The sequence below is a fragment of the Carettochelys insculpta genome, chromosome 1 (genome assembly GCF_033958435.1).
Source record: "Carettochelys insculpta isolate YL-2023 chromosome 1, ASM3395843v1, whole genome shotgun sequence".
Lineage (NCBI taxonomy): Eukaryota > Metazoa > Chordata > Testudines > Carettochelyidae > Carettochelys > Carettochelys insculpta.
Window position 1 is genome coordinate 151,351,652 of NC_134137.1, and position 14,985 is coordinate 151,366,636.

The window sequence follows — 14,985 nt, forward strand, 5'->3', positions numbered from 1 at the left end:
CATATCTAAATAGCAAATTATATGGGATCGTTTTAAGGTTAGATAACTCCCACTTTAATATTTGCAGTTCATTGTGGAATATGACACTGTACCTGTGTTTAGATCATGGTTTCCCAAACTGGGGGGTGTGACCCCCTGGGGGGGCATGAAGAAATTCCAGATGGGGTCTGAGGCAACCCAGCGCTGCCCCACCCCGCAGTCATTCCCCCCACCTGAAGAAAAAGCTGTCCCTTGCTTCCAGCTCTCAGACCCTGCCATTTCACATGGGCGACCCGGTGCAGCCGCTATAAAAAGCAGGCAGCTGGCGAAGGCCCACATGGAGCTAGCTGCCTCCTGCAAAGGTGAGTGAATGTGGGTTGTGGGGGAGGAGGAGGATGGGGTTAAATGAAGGGCTGGCGGTGCCTGGCTTTGACGGAAGGGAGGGGCTCAAGTAGGCAGCTCACAGGCAGCTGGGGTGCCTGGCCCGTGGGGAAAAAAAGAGGTGGGGCATCATGAGGGTTTCTCAAAAACCAAAAGGGGGTGTGATGCCAAAAAGTTTGGGAACCACTGGTTTAGATCACCTCCAGATCAACTGCTGGTAGTAAGCCTCACTCTTGCTGACAGAGCTAACCTTGTTATCCCCACCCTTGCTCTGGCTTATTTATACCTGGCCCTGCAGATTTCCAAGACCAGCATCTGATGAAGTGAGTCTGTGCTCACGACAGCTCATGCTCAAAACTTTTCTGTTACTCTATAAGGTGCCACAGGACCCTTTGTTGCTGGTTTAGATCATGTTGCTAAAAAAGTCTTCATTTTGAAAAGGAAAAGGAAGCTTGTGGAATTTCTGTTGTGAAGGGCAACATGTTATAAGAAAGAAAACTAATTAAACGTGAAGTAAATTTGGCATAATTAAAGTGTGTTCATGAGAGAAAGTCAGGAATATAGTGGTACAAACACACATGTAAAGTGTGAGGAAACAGAATAGGTAAAAAGCTCATAAATGTTCCGCAGTAAACGTATTGCATTACAAATAGTGTGCGCAGTTCTTAAAATGGGTCACAGAAAGTATGGCTTGATGTTAAGGACTGTCTCATTCACATACAGTGCAGCTCTTGAATTATTTTTTACTGACTTTGAAAAAAATGTCTCTTTTTGCTACAGTAGACCCCCGAGTACTGCAAGGGTTGCATTCCTGTGCAAGCTCATGTAACTCAAATTCTGCTCAAGTTGAGAGGAGCTGGGAACCAGGCGGCAGCCTGGCTCCTGGCTCCCCTTGGCTTGTGGGAGCCAGGAAACTGACCAGTGCACCAGCTGGGCTTGCAGGAGCTGGGAAACTGCCCAGGGCACCAGTGCTGGTGAGTTTCCCAGCTCCCCACCACTGTGGGAGCCAGGAACTGGGTGGCAGCCTAGCTCCCAGCTTCCCTCCACTGGTGGAAGCCAGGAAACTGACCAGCACATCACTGGTCAGTTTTCTGGCTCCTGTCAGTGAAGGGAAGCCAAGAGCCAGGCTGCCACCTGGTTCCCAGCTCCCCACTACTCCCGAGGACTGGGAAACCACTCCTGTCAGGGGTGGCAAGAGTCAGCCTGACACCCCTGACAGTAGCAGTTTCCTACTAGTTGGGAGGGAGTTAGAACCCCCACCAGCTCCACTTGACTCCAGTCCCCAACTCCCGCAGCAGTGGGAGCTGGGGGCTGGAGCGGAGAGCTGATGGAAGAGCTGCACTCCCAGTAGTCCCCAGTCTCTGGGAACCTCAGGATTTCAACTCGTGTTAGTGCAAGTTGACATTGCATGTATCAGGGGTTTACTGTATTTTGGTTGCCAACCTCTGACCTAAGGCAAGTATTGTAGCACAATTTCTTTGCTATGAAAGTTGAACTTACAAACATAGAATTATGTACAAAAATAACTATATACAAAAATAAGACAATTCAATTTTTATATGAAGTTTTAATTTCTACATCTTGTTCACCTAAACAGGTATTTTACTTTTGTAGGCAATAATGCTATCTGTTCGTTGTTGTCACCTGAAAGTGAGAACAGGGATTCACATGGCACTGTTGTAGCTGGCAACATAAGATATTTTTGTGCCAAATGCACTAAGATTCATGCATCCCTTAGTGCGTCAATCACCATTCTAAATGACATGCATCCATGTTGACAGCAGGTTCTGATTGATAATCATCAAAAATAGTGGTGACAGATGCATGATCATTTTCATCATATGGGTCAATGCCACCAACAGAGAGCTATTTTGGGGGTGGGGGGGTTGGGTTTTGTAGTTTCTGTATAAAAGTGTTGCTCTTTTAAGACATCTGACAGCAGATGACAAACCTCATCTCTCTGATTTTGGAATACACTTCAGATTCTTAAACTTTGGATCGAATGCTATCGCTGTCTTTAGAAATCTCACATTGGTACCTTTTTTGTGTTTTGTCCAGTCTGCATGGAAAGCATTCTTAAAATGAACAATATGTGCTTGGGTCATCATCCAAAGCTGCTATAACATGAAATATATGATTAAACCAGAGCAAGAAGCATACAGTTCTCCCCAAAGGTGTTCAGACAGAAATTTAATTAATGCATTTTTAAACAACCATCAGCAGCATGTAAGTATGTCTTCTAGAATGGAGGCCAAAGAATGAAGGGGCATATGACTGTTTAGCAAATCTGGCACCTAAATACAACTACAGCTGCCATGTGAATTCCTATTGTCACTTTCAGGTCACAATACAAATAAGAAGAAGACAGCATTATTTCCTTTAAACGTATGCTTGTGAACGTTAGCATTTGGCTGAACAAGAAGTAGGACTTAATGGACTTGTAAGCACTGAAGTTTTACAGGGTTTTGTTTTTGTTATACAACTACACTCAATCTACATTTGTTACTGTGCTGTGACAATAGATTACACAACAGGACTAAAATGGAGTATTTTCACTGTGGAAATATTTCTAATAAAATTTTGTAAAGTGAGTACCATACACTTACTATTCTGTGTTGAAACTGAAATCAATATATTTGAAAATGTAAAAAATCCAAAATATTTAATAAAATTCATTGGGTATCCTACATTGTTCAACAGTGTGATTAAAACTGTGATTTTTAATCATGATTTTTTTAATGTAATTGCATGAGTTAACTGTAATTAACTGACAACCGTACTATTAATGGGATAGTGCCCAAGTACTGTTGTTGTAGGATCTGCTCTTGCAAGAGTGGATAGGACTCAATTGTGTTATTGAAGCACTTTTGTTGGGAATATCCTAGTTTTGGTTTGATCAGAACACTGTGAGATAATTGGACAGCAGCAAAGGGGAAAGGTGTTAGATCAGTTGGGGTGGGATTGTTGGATAGGAGTAGAGGGCAAAGAGCCTTCTTAATTACACAACCTTGACTCATTCCTAGAGCATAGGGCATGTTATGCACTAACTCGGGTAGAGGTATTGTGGAAAAATAGCATTAGGCTAAAAATTGTATCATAATACATATTACTCCTGGGAGAATCTTGCACCACTGCACAGTGCAAGAACTTTACAGAAACTTACAGTAAACTCCTGAAATGCATGACTTGTTAAGTGCAAGTGGAAGCCACTCTGTAGCTGTCTGCCCAGCATGGCTTCTCCCAGCTGGGGGAGGCCGGAGAGAAAAAAAATCATGCCTGGCTCCCAGGGCCAGGACATTGACCAGCGATGTGCTGCCTGGTCCTCAGCTCTCCTCCACTCACTGGAGCCAGAAAGCCAACTAGGGCTGGTGCCCTGTTCAGTTTCCTGGCTCCCCACATGTTGCGCCAGAAATCTGATTTACATGGAACTTGCGAGAATGCAACCCCTGCTTAAGTCGGGGGTTCTACTGTAATAGTGAATGTGCAGAATTTCCTTTCCTCATAAAATGCAGTGCTATGGGGGTGCCACAAGGGGCTCGTGGACCCAACAGAGCTCAGAAGGCATATAGAAAGCACTTCTGGGGGGCAGGGGGATTAAGAGGGATCCTGGCAGCAACAGTTCCCAGTCCATCCTGAGGGAAGGAGACGACAGCTTGCAGGAAACTCTGATCCCTGTGTTCTGGGGGATGTGAGGGTGGGTATTGGATGGAGGTTGGGAGGGGATGGATGTCTGGGCTAGAGGGAGCTGTAAAACTGGGCCCTGAGAGGAGGGGGGTTCTGGTGTATTGGCTGCGAGACACTACAACTGGAAGTAGAGGTTGTCTATGTGTCTGAGGACAGATGGAAGGGGCAGAGCAACAGGAACTGGATTGTCGTGTTTTTTTTACTCTATTCTTGGGGAAATTTTTGTATGTGCCTGTGTTGTTACAGAGAATGCTTGTTGACAGGTATATTGTAATAAATTACTAACATAATTGAAACTGACACAATTATGTAGTGTTATTTTGACAAATAAAATTTGCAACATTTTAAAATATTGCATACAAAATTTTTATTTTCCCCCAAGAGTAATACCCTACACTAGCAAGCTGAGTGACACTTGCACAAACAGCCTGAATTCTGACACTTCCTAACTTTTCAGTCTCATCATTCGTCTAACGTAGTATTGCGTGTAATTTTTATTTTCCCAAAATAAAGCAAACGCAAGATTTAACTGCAGTGCAAACATTCTGAACCAAAAGCAGTTACTGCAGTTGTGTAAACTTTTGGCATGTCACAGTTAGACTGTAAGCCTTTTGGGACAGGGCACTTGTCTTTCTGTATGCTCCCACAGTGTCCCTCTTTTTGGGACGCCATTCCTGGTTTGTTTCAAATGCTACCATAGTATGTCCCATGCTGTAACAAGTAAGTATGGAATTTTTCACTGATTTACACTGATGGAATTGAGCCTAAATCTTTGTAATTATGTTTTCATAATGAATCCCCATTTTCAGTGCCACTGAATATTTAAACGTAAAGGGTGAGATCTTCACAAGTACTGGTTGGCCTAACAGTTGCCGGTTTGCAAAAACAGAGTTAGGCCAATGTGAGTACTTTCAAAAATCTCACCCAACTTGCTTTGTAAGCTTCTCCCTTGTAAATGTCACTTAGAAATACAACACAGGTGTTGGAAGGTGACTTAACTCTTAAACACTGAAATAGTTTAATTACAGCTAAGCTATAGTATGGGTTTTTAGTGGAGGCTTTAAAAAAACTGTACAACAGCTTAGCTTTTAGTGAGACAGAGTGAAGTGGAGGAGACTTGTAGGTGACCTGTACTCTGGGTGGAGCATAAAGGTTTAAGTCAAGTATTGTACAGCTCAATAAGTGAGTAATACTAGTTGTGATTAATGTGCTACAGCCGTCAGAATGGTGTGTAGAATGGTTTTTCAGACTTCTTTCTTTCTGTACATGATTTTAGATTATGTTTCCATGAGAGTTGAGGATGATGTTGAAGCTGTGATAATTGAAAATTCTGAAATTGAAGATGTGGAAAATGGACTGTCCCCACAAGACTGTGTGTCAGTGGAACAAAATGCTCAAGTCAACAATGATGATCGTTACGTGAGTCAACTTACATATGGTAAATGCAGTTAATTGTTCTTACAGTTTATGCCCATTATCCAGAGTGCTCAGTCGTTGTGTCTTTAACATTGTATTGTCCATTCCTTTTTCTGTTCTGCGTGATTCCAAAACCTTAAAAAAGCTACTTATAAATAGATAATAGTTTTGAATTTATTTGTTTAAAAACAAGCAACTTTAAAATCAGTTTCCCTTGCAGAATCTTTTCTATTAATGGTGAGCTCAATGGAAATGAGGCTTTAAAATTTTTTTTTTTGTATTTGCACAAGAATTCATTGTTCAAAATAACATCTTTGTGAGAGGTATATCTTAGAATTTGGAATAAAACCTCACTAGAGCAGAGAAGCCTGGCTGCCCAGAAAAACTGGCCTTTAGCCACACATTGTTATCTCTTGTTTTCCACATCTTGCCTGCTATAAGAGAGTGTGTTTTGGGTTTTGTTTTTAATACAGCTGAATAAACATTCCAGTTCATCTGTTTGTGAACCAGTAGTCACAGATGAACATCAGCGCAAGTCTCAGAAGGTAATTTAACTGTTGTATCAGAATCAACACAGAGAGAGAGGGAGAGAGGATGGTGGATGTTTTGTAGCCCCCCCAAATGGTGGGTGGATATTATTTTTAAAGATAGCTGCCATACTTAATAGGAGTTGGCAGTTATTACATTTGAGGATGTCTGATCCTATCCCCATTATAAGTTCCTGTTTTCAGCGGATAACTGTGTCGTATATTTTGAGTGGCTCACAACCATGAGTGCCAATCTCCTGAGCAAATGTCATACAAGAGAGGCAGAATCCCAAAGTGACTGTATTTTCCATGATTAGCGTTCACTAACCCAGGAACAAGTATAAACGTCAAGAACACCAAAGCAACCTGGACTGTTATAGATGGTCAGTTTACATCAAAAATCAGAAAAGTATTTATTTGGGGCCATCAAAGGACTAGTCACTTACCCGAGTCAGCTGTACTCAAATCTCAAACCAGACAATGCATGTTGCCAATCCTATAATAAACCAAACCAAAATTTATTAACTGAGTGAATTATTTACAAGGCTAAAATGGGAAACATACACACAAACAAGTTAATTTTAGATTTAAAAAGATAATGTAAGCATCTATAATCAGATTTATAGATCATTTAGACCTGATCCATGCCAAGCCACACCGCATGGGGATCTCTTCTTTATATTAAGGAATCTTTGCCCCTCAGAATCAGAACATCAAAAAAGAGACCCACTCGTTCCTTTCCAGAGATTTCTATCTCCTTCACTCCAAGCTGCTGCCTCCTCCTCCTCCTCCTCTGCACAGTTCCCCCAGCTCTCCTACTCCCTTCCCCTACCTGCAGCGCAGGCAGTTCTTCTTCGAGTGTCCCCGTGGGTGCTCCACATTAGGTGTCGGGCTCGCCCGGCGCCGCAGATCGGATCTTCCAAGCAGTTTCTGCCGGACCGCGCATGCGCCGGTGCGCGCCGCTCCCCCGCGCGCTCCCGGCCATGTGCGCGATCCGGTCCCCGCCAGTTCCTCTTAACCGCCGTCGGCTGCAGACGGAATCCAACTAGGCTAAGGCCAAGTAGTGTATTCAATGGCTTTATCTGTTTTTTCTTAAAGTTTTTTCAGGCACTTAGGCTACTATAAGCTAGCCGTTTGTTATTTTGTTAAAAAAAAAAAAAAAAAAAAAACCAACAACGAACAAGCTAGGAGAGGGACAGCTCAGCCAGTCCCAGTAACAAGCGCCGGAGGCCAGGAGCTAGGGCTATCAGCCCTCCGGCTAAGGCAGACCATCGGACGGGGAAAACGGCACAAAGAAGGTGCTAAGTACCCACTTAAAAACACAAAGACTCACCAACAATGTCCTCTTCAGGCTTTAAAAAAAAAAAAAAAAAAAAAAAAAAAAAAATGCTGCTTCTTGACAAGGCCCTCCAGCCAGAAGTGCCGGAGCGGCCGCAGCAGGAGGGACCCTCCGGGGCCCTTAAAAGGAAAGCTGCCTCCCTCACCCCATCAGCGCAGAAACGGAGGAAAGTATCTCCAGCCGGATCCCTGCCGGCAGCAACAGCGAGCGGGACGGGAGGAGCAAGCAGCCCCCAGCCGCAGCAACAGCTGATCGGCGGCGGCAGGGAGAGCCACGTGGAAGCGGCTCAGCCTCCAATACTCAGCCAGCCGCCCCGCACCGCAGGCAGGGCGGTGGCTAAGCAAACGCCGGTACTGGCGGCACCGCAGGCAGCGGCACCGACCCCCGGGGAACCGGCGGTGCAGAGCGCGCAGGCACGCAGCCTGCTGGCACCGGAGGACACCGCACATGCGGCATCGCCCTCGAGCGTGCCGAGCTCGGTGCAGACGGGGCCGGAATCCCCTGTATGCTCCCCAGCCCGATCCCTGCCGGCAGCAACAGCGAGCGGGACGGGAGGAGCGAGCAGCCCCCAGCCGCAGCAACAGCTGATCGGCGGCGGCACGGAGAGCCACGTGGAAGCAGCTCAGCCTCCGATAATCAGCCAGCCGCCCCGCACCGCAGGCAGGGCGGCGGCTAAACAAGCGCTGGTACCAGCGGCGCCGCAGGCAGCGGCACCGACCCCTGGGGAACCGGCGGTGCAGAGCGCGCAGGCACGTAGCCTGCCGGCACTGGAGGACACCGCACGTGCGGCACCGCCCTTGAGCGTGCCGAGCTCGGTGCGGAAGCCGGAATGCCCTGTATGCCCCCCAGCCCGATCCCTGCCGGCAGCAACAACGAGCGGGACGGGAGGAGCGAGCAGCCCCCAGCCGCAGCAACAGCTGATCGGCGGCGGCACGGAGAGCCACGTGCAAGCGGCTCACCCTTCGATAATCAGCCAGCCGCCCCGCACCGCAGGCAGGGCGGCGGCTAAACAAGCGCCGGTACCACCTACCCCCGGAAAACCGGCGGTGCAGAGCGCGCAGGCACGCAGCCTGCCGGCACCGAAGGACACCGCACATGCGGCACCGACTTCGAGTGTGCCGAGCTCGGTGCGGACGTGGCCGGGATCCCCTGTATGTCAGGGGCGGAGTTACCTCCTCAAGGGAGGGGGAAGACTGCACACAAGAGGAGGCATTGCAGCCCCTCTCCGCACAGGGCTGTGTAGTTGCTTTCTCACAGCCCTCCGCTATGTTGCAGACTCCAACTAGAAGGCAGGGGTCCCCCCCCTCCTTGGCCTACCCAGAGCCCCCTTCTCCATTTCTGCAACCAGCCTCACCCTGGCTGGGACCACCTCCACCCTTCCTGGGATTTGAACCGCTGGACTATTAGGCAAAGTCGCTCTCTCCAGGGTCTCGACGGTCTCCCTCCCCCAGACGCAAAGGGTATGCACCAAGGGAGTGGTCTAGGTCACCTTCCCAAGACCAGTGCTTATACTGCCGTGGTCGCCCCTACCACGCACGGCATAGACACCATCGGCAATCTACTAGGGAAAGATCCCTACGAACGATCTCGTACCCCCAAGGGCAATTGTGACCGGGGACAGAGACTTAAGCATCTCAGGGGGGACTGGTTATGGAACCCCGAGATTTTTCCTCGCACACCTCTAGTGAGAGGGTGTACCATCATCAGCAGGAACCGGAAGGGTCCAGAAAGACGTACCCCAGCGGTTCCTCGCTTTCCTCCCCGGATGAGGCTACGGCCCCGGGGGGGCGTCCATCCTCCGGACGATCTCAAACAGTTCCAAGAGCTGTTTTACGAGGGTGGCCTTCACGCAAGGCTTCCAGACAGCAAAGGTGCAAGAGCAACACCATAAGCTCCTCAAAAATCTGAGACCTCCGGCCTCCTCCAAAATAGCAATACCGCTGATGACGCAATCTTGGAGCCTGCCACTATGATATGGCAGACTCCCGCGACTATTCCGCCTGTCCACAAAAGAGCAAAAAAAAAAAAAAAAAAAAAATACTTCGTGCCCACGAAGGGCATGGAGTTCCTGTTCAGCCACCCACAACCAAATTCTTTGGTGGCGGAGTCGTCGCAACGTGGGGGAATAAACAAACATGCCAAAAAGCTAGAGCTGTTGGGCAGAAAGGTCTACTCCTCCTCCACGCTACTGTTGCCAATGGCAAATTACGCAGCGCATCTAGCGAACCATAATTTCAACAACCACATTAGGTTGACCTCCCTCATGGACTCGCTTCCAGAGGGCACGAAACCAGTGCTCAAGGCCATCATCCGACCATTTTATAACCAGTGGCAAAGGATCACCACAGACACATGGGTGCTGGAGATCATAGCCACGGGGTACGCCATCCCCTCCCAGTTGCTCCCACCGCCATGACCTCCACCCGGGGCCCCACCTCCAGGAGACCTCCCATGTAGCGAGGCTCAAGCAGGAGGTAGACCATCTCATGCTCGTAGGGACAGTGGAAAGAGTGCCGGAGCAACTGCAAGGGAGAGGGTTCTACTCGAGGTACTTCCTCACGGGGAGGTCCATCTTAGATTTTCGAGGCCTCACCGGTACCTGCGCAAGCAACGTTTTCGGATGATCACAAACGCCTCCATCCTTACGGCACTAGACGATGGAGATTGGTTCGCAGCCCTCGACTTACAAGGTCCTACCGTTTGGGCTCTCCTCAGCCCCCAGAGTCTTCACCAAGACCTTGGCAGTGGTGTCAGCCTACCTGCACAGACAGGGGGTATTTATATTCCAGTATCTGAATGACTGCCTACTCAAAGGGGCCTCAAAGGAGGAGGTACTACGCATAATATGTGTCACAGCAGGCACGTTCTCTTCGCTCGGCCTGCTTATCAATCTGACAAAATCAAAGACAGACCCCACACAGGACATAGAGTTCGTAGGGGCACGCATAAATTCTATTACAGCGAGGGCGTATCTACCAGAGACTCGCTTTCGGGCCATCGGCTCCCTCGCGCAAGGCTTCACCTTCAGCCCTATGGTGCCGGTTCTGACGTGCTTACAGCCGCTGGGCCACATGGCAGCAGCAACGTTTCGTACAACAGAACGCCAGGTTACACATGCGCAGCATGCAGCATTGGCTGGCGAGCGTATACAAACCGGCAGCACACACTGTTCACAGGATGGCGTCGCCCACAACGGAGGTGCGCAAATCCCTGCAATGGTGGGTAAACCCAGAGAACCTGCTAACAAGGGTACCCTTCCACCAACCACACGTATTGGTTTTTCTTACTACAGATGCCCCCCTCATAGGGTGGGGAGCACACATGGGCGAAGAGGTGACGCAAGGGCTGTGGTCCTCTATGGAGCAGTCACTGCACACAAATATACTGGAGCTCAAAGCAGTGTTCAACGCCTGCAGACACTTTCGAGACCAACTGAAAGGCAAGGTAGTCGGGATCAGTACAGACGATACCTCCACCATGTTTTATATAAATCGGCAAGGAGGAGCTCGGTCCCGTGCCTTATGTGTAGAAGCAGTCCGGTTGTGGAACTGCTGCATCGCCAACAATGTAACCTTGAAAGCCTCGTACTTACCAGGCGCTCGCAATGTGAAGGCAGACCAGCTGAGCAGGCGTTTCGCACTCACGCACGAGTGGCAGATCCGTCCCGATCTGCTGCAACCGATTTTTCCACGCATGGGGTTTTTCCCCTGATAGACCCTGTTTGCTACTCAGCACAACAAGAAGTGCCCACAATTCTGCTCCAGGGCAGGACTGGGACGGGGGTCCCTGAGGGATGCCTTCGCGATCTCATGGAGGGGCCCCCTGCTTTACGCTTTCCCTCCCACAGTGCTCATCCACAAAGTGTTGCAGAAAGCCAGGAGGGAAGGAACCTGAATGATCCCGATAGTCCCGACGTGGGATCGACAGCAATGGTTCCCCCTATTCCTGCGCATGTCGGACCGGCCACTGAGGTCCCCTCCGGTGGCGCGGGATCTGCTCACGCAAGCCCAGGGGTCCATAGTGCATCCGCACCCCCAAAGCCTGCGACTACAAACGTGGTTAATCCATGGCTTAGCTCCCTAGAGAGCACATGTACGGAGGAAGTGCAGCAAGTCCTAGAAAGTAGCAGGAGGACTTCCACCAGGAAGACCTTCAAGCAGAAATGGACTCGCTTTACGGCATGGTGTTCTACCAAACAGCTAGCCCCCTTTCGGTGCCTATGGCTGTGATATTAGAGTATTTACTGGACCTCAAGAGAGGAGGACTCTCGCTATCCTCGTTTCAGGTCCACCTGGCCGCCATTTTGGTGTTCAGACACGAAGAGGAAGGGCACACGGTGTTCGCCCATCCCATGGTTACCAGGTTCTTCAAAGGGCTGGTAAGCCTATACCCCCCCTCAGAAACCGCTTCCACCTCTGTGGAACTCGGACCTGGTGCTTAATGCGAAAAGGGGACCACCGTTTGAGCCTTTGGCCACGGTTTCCCTCCGCCTCCTTATGATGAAGACGACCTTTCTTCTCGCAATCACGTCAGCTCGCAGGGTGAGCGAGCTTGAGGCAGTTATGGCAACGCCGCCCTGCGCTGTTTTTCCAAGGAGGCGGTAACCATACGGCTGCATCCAGCCTTTGTTCCTAAAGTTTCTTTCTGAGTTTCATACTAACGAACCTATTGTTTACCCTTGTTTATCCAAAGCCTCATAACTCTAACAAAGAGGTGCGCCTACACCTCCTGGACGTGAGCAGGCGCTAGCTTTCTATATGGACAGGACCAAGTCCTTCCGGAGAACGGATAGGCTCCTAGTCTCTATCGCTCCCAAATCAAAAGGAGAATGTCTCTCTTCGCAGAGAATCTCTAAGCACATCGTATCTTGCATAAAAATGTGCTACAAACTCAACAAGACTCCTTTACTGGCCACGCCCAGGGCTCATTCCACTAGGGCGGTGGCAGCATCAACAGTCTTTTTTCAAGGGCGTTGCGCTAAAAGACATTTGCAGAGTGGCGACCTGGTCATCCTGTGACACCTTCGCCAAACATTACGCCCTTCACAGGGTATTCCAAGAGGATACCCGTCTCTTGGCAGCGGTCCTCTCGGGGACAAGCTGCACATAATCCGATTACCCACCTCCTATCTTGGGTTACTGCTGGGTAGTCACCTAATGTGGAGCACCCACGGGGACACTCGAAGAAGAAAGAAAGGTTACTCACCGTAGTAACGGTGGTTCTTCGAGATGTGTCCCCGTGGGTGCTCCACTACCCGCCCATCCTCCCCGCTCCGGATCTCTGTTTAGTGTTTTGCAGGAGCATCCGAGGCGGTTGGTCAAGGAACTGGCGGGGACCGGATCGCGCACATGGCCGGGAGCGCGCGGGGGAGCGGCGCGCACCGGCGCATGCGCGGTCCGGCAGAAACTGCTTGGAAGATCCGATCTGCGGCGCCGGGCGAGCCCGACACCTAATGTGGAGCACCCACGGGGACACATCTCGAAGAACCACCGTTACTACGGTGAGTAACCTTTCTTTCCCTGCCCTGCTATATTAAAATAATGGGACTTGGTTTAACTGCAGGATCCCTCCTGCTGGACATTAAGCCAATTAAGTTGAGTTCTACCCTTTCACTGTGGCTGGACAGGGAGCCAGAGAAGGAGTCAAGCAGCAGCATCTGGGGCCACAACTGGCTCCTTAAAGAGCCACATGCAGCTCAGAGCTGCCTAGTTGGCTTTTAAAAATGGCGTTGCTGCCGGCTTTGTGAGCCAGATTCACCACATGCCAGGAAAATAAAATAGGAGCCTCACCAGAAAAGGAAACCCCCTGTGAGTTCAGCTGGTTTTAGCAAGGTATAAAGTCAGGGGGTTCTACCTGCCAGTTGAAAGGTGTGTGTGTGTGTGCATGCACGCACACGCGCCCAAGGCAAGTGCCTCAATTACCTCACCCTTGTTACAGCTCTAGTTACCGCTGTCCTCATATACCTATGTGGGTGCCTCTGTTTTGTATAAGAACATAAGTTGCTTGTCTGCATTTGCAAAGCCCTGCATGTCCTATCCTGTCCCTGCCTATTGCCTCTCATTCACCGTAAAGTTGTTGATTCCTGCCTCAGAACAGCCAATGATACCAGCCTGAATTGCCCACTTCTTAATTTTCAAACAGCTATTTTCTTTTTTCTTCCATGCTGATCTTCATCCTTGGGAAGAGCTCGTCATACACATCTGCAAAACCACTTCGTTGTTCTCTTTCAAATCCCTTCTTAAAACAATGATCTGCTGTGATGCCAGCAAAAATATTGACAGCAGCTAAACCACCTCTGTGCTGAGATCACTGTCTATCATGCTAACAAATATTGTCTTATTTCCTTGTATTCTCCCATAAGTTTGTCTATATCCGTAGATCCTTATCTTATACTTAGATCTTGGACAGAGACTGTCTTTTTGTACAGCACCTAGGAAAATAAGGTCCTGATCTAAGACTATAGCTTCTTGGTGTTCTAGTAATACAAATAATGAAATTAAGCAGAAATAAGTAGTTCTGCTAATATTGTCTTAGCTCCAGCTTTTTTCTTAAACGAATTCTACTTTTGGGATTTGAGGCAGGAACTAGAAATTTGGCAGGAAAATTGGGTTGAAGGATGTGCTTTTTGCTTTCCCTATGAAAACTCTGGCGGAGTTCCAAGATACAGGAAATTACCATTTGCACATGCTCAGTAAAATTTGCTAAAGGGTTATTGTAAGGTTTCCAAGAATTTTATGTGTATGGTCAGTTTTGATCCTGGTGTGTTAGCAAGGTTAGCATAGAATTTATATGTACTTGTACTGTCACTGTTTTTGATGATGATGTAGTTAGAGATGCAACAGAACTTCCAGCACAAAGGAGCTGTCTTATGATTTGTGGGACCTCAGGTGTCTAGATGGAAGGTACTAGGATCAGAATGAAGAGATGAGATACATTCTCACTGCCTAGGAGGTGAAATTGGTGAGGTCTGCCATTTGCTGAGACAGTGCAGAGCAGGCGAGGGTGGGGTGTGTTTGTGTGTGTGTCTGAAACAGAAAACAATCTTTTACATTGTTTGTGTTGCAAGGAACCTTTTTTAATTTACCCTATGTTCTTCAAGTTCTTGTTCATCTCTTTTCAAGTTAGGTGTGTGTGCGCTACATGTACAACTCGGAAGGTTTTACCTTAGCTTCTACCTGTCAGGTTGGCTGAGGAGCTCCTTGGAGTGACACTAGTGTGGAGCCTGCCAACCCAACCGCCCTTCAATAGCTCCTGTAGGCTGTTGGAACTGTGGTAGAGTACTTGTTGCTAGGACCATGTCTCCTTAGCTTGCTCTTGTGCAAATAGTTGTAAATAATTCTTCAACATAGCCATTGTTTTCTAGTTAGTGTTAGGCAGTCAGTGGTTGAGGAAGTGTCTCCCTTCTTTTCCCACGTCACCTCTAAGAGTTTGGGAAATGAAAAAATGTTTCAGGGCTTGAAGTCTATGCTGATGAGCAACCCCTATGGCACCTGTCTTCTTTGTCTGGAGGAAGCTCTTCAGGCTAAGTTCCAAATCTACAAGGGTTTCAAGCCCCAGACTTGCAAGGAGCATTATTTTCAACTCCATCAGCTCCTCGTAGAATAGGCATTTCAACCTTCGTGGGAAGGCTCTTCACCCCCAGCCCTTCGTGCATGGCAT

At 48.5% G+C, this 14,985-nt stretch overlaps 1 protein-coding gene across 3 annotated transcripts in view; it reads left to right on the top strand.

The window, feature by feature from the left end:
• Positions 1-296: 296 nt before the first annotated feature.
• BEND2 (BEN domain containing 2) overlaps positions 297-14,985 on the top strand; it is a 44,844-nt gene continuing 30,155 nt past the window's right edge. Inside the window, exons 1-2 of one of the 3 annotated variants that reach the window (XM_074993773.1) lie at positions 297-341; positions 5,321-5,482. In XM_074993773.1, the coding sequence (XP_074849874.1) occupies positions 317-341; positions 5,321-5,482 (187 nt within the window). In that variant the 5' untranslated portion in view covers positions 297-316. Of the gene's footprint in view, positions 342-5,190; positions 5,483-14,985 lie in introns of those variants that run through there. The other 2 variants (XM_074993765.1, XM_074993781.1) reach the window with 2 other exon arrangements.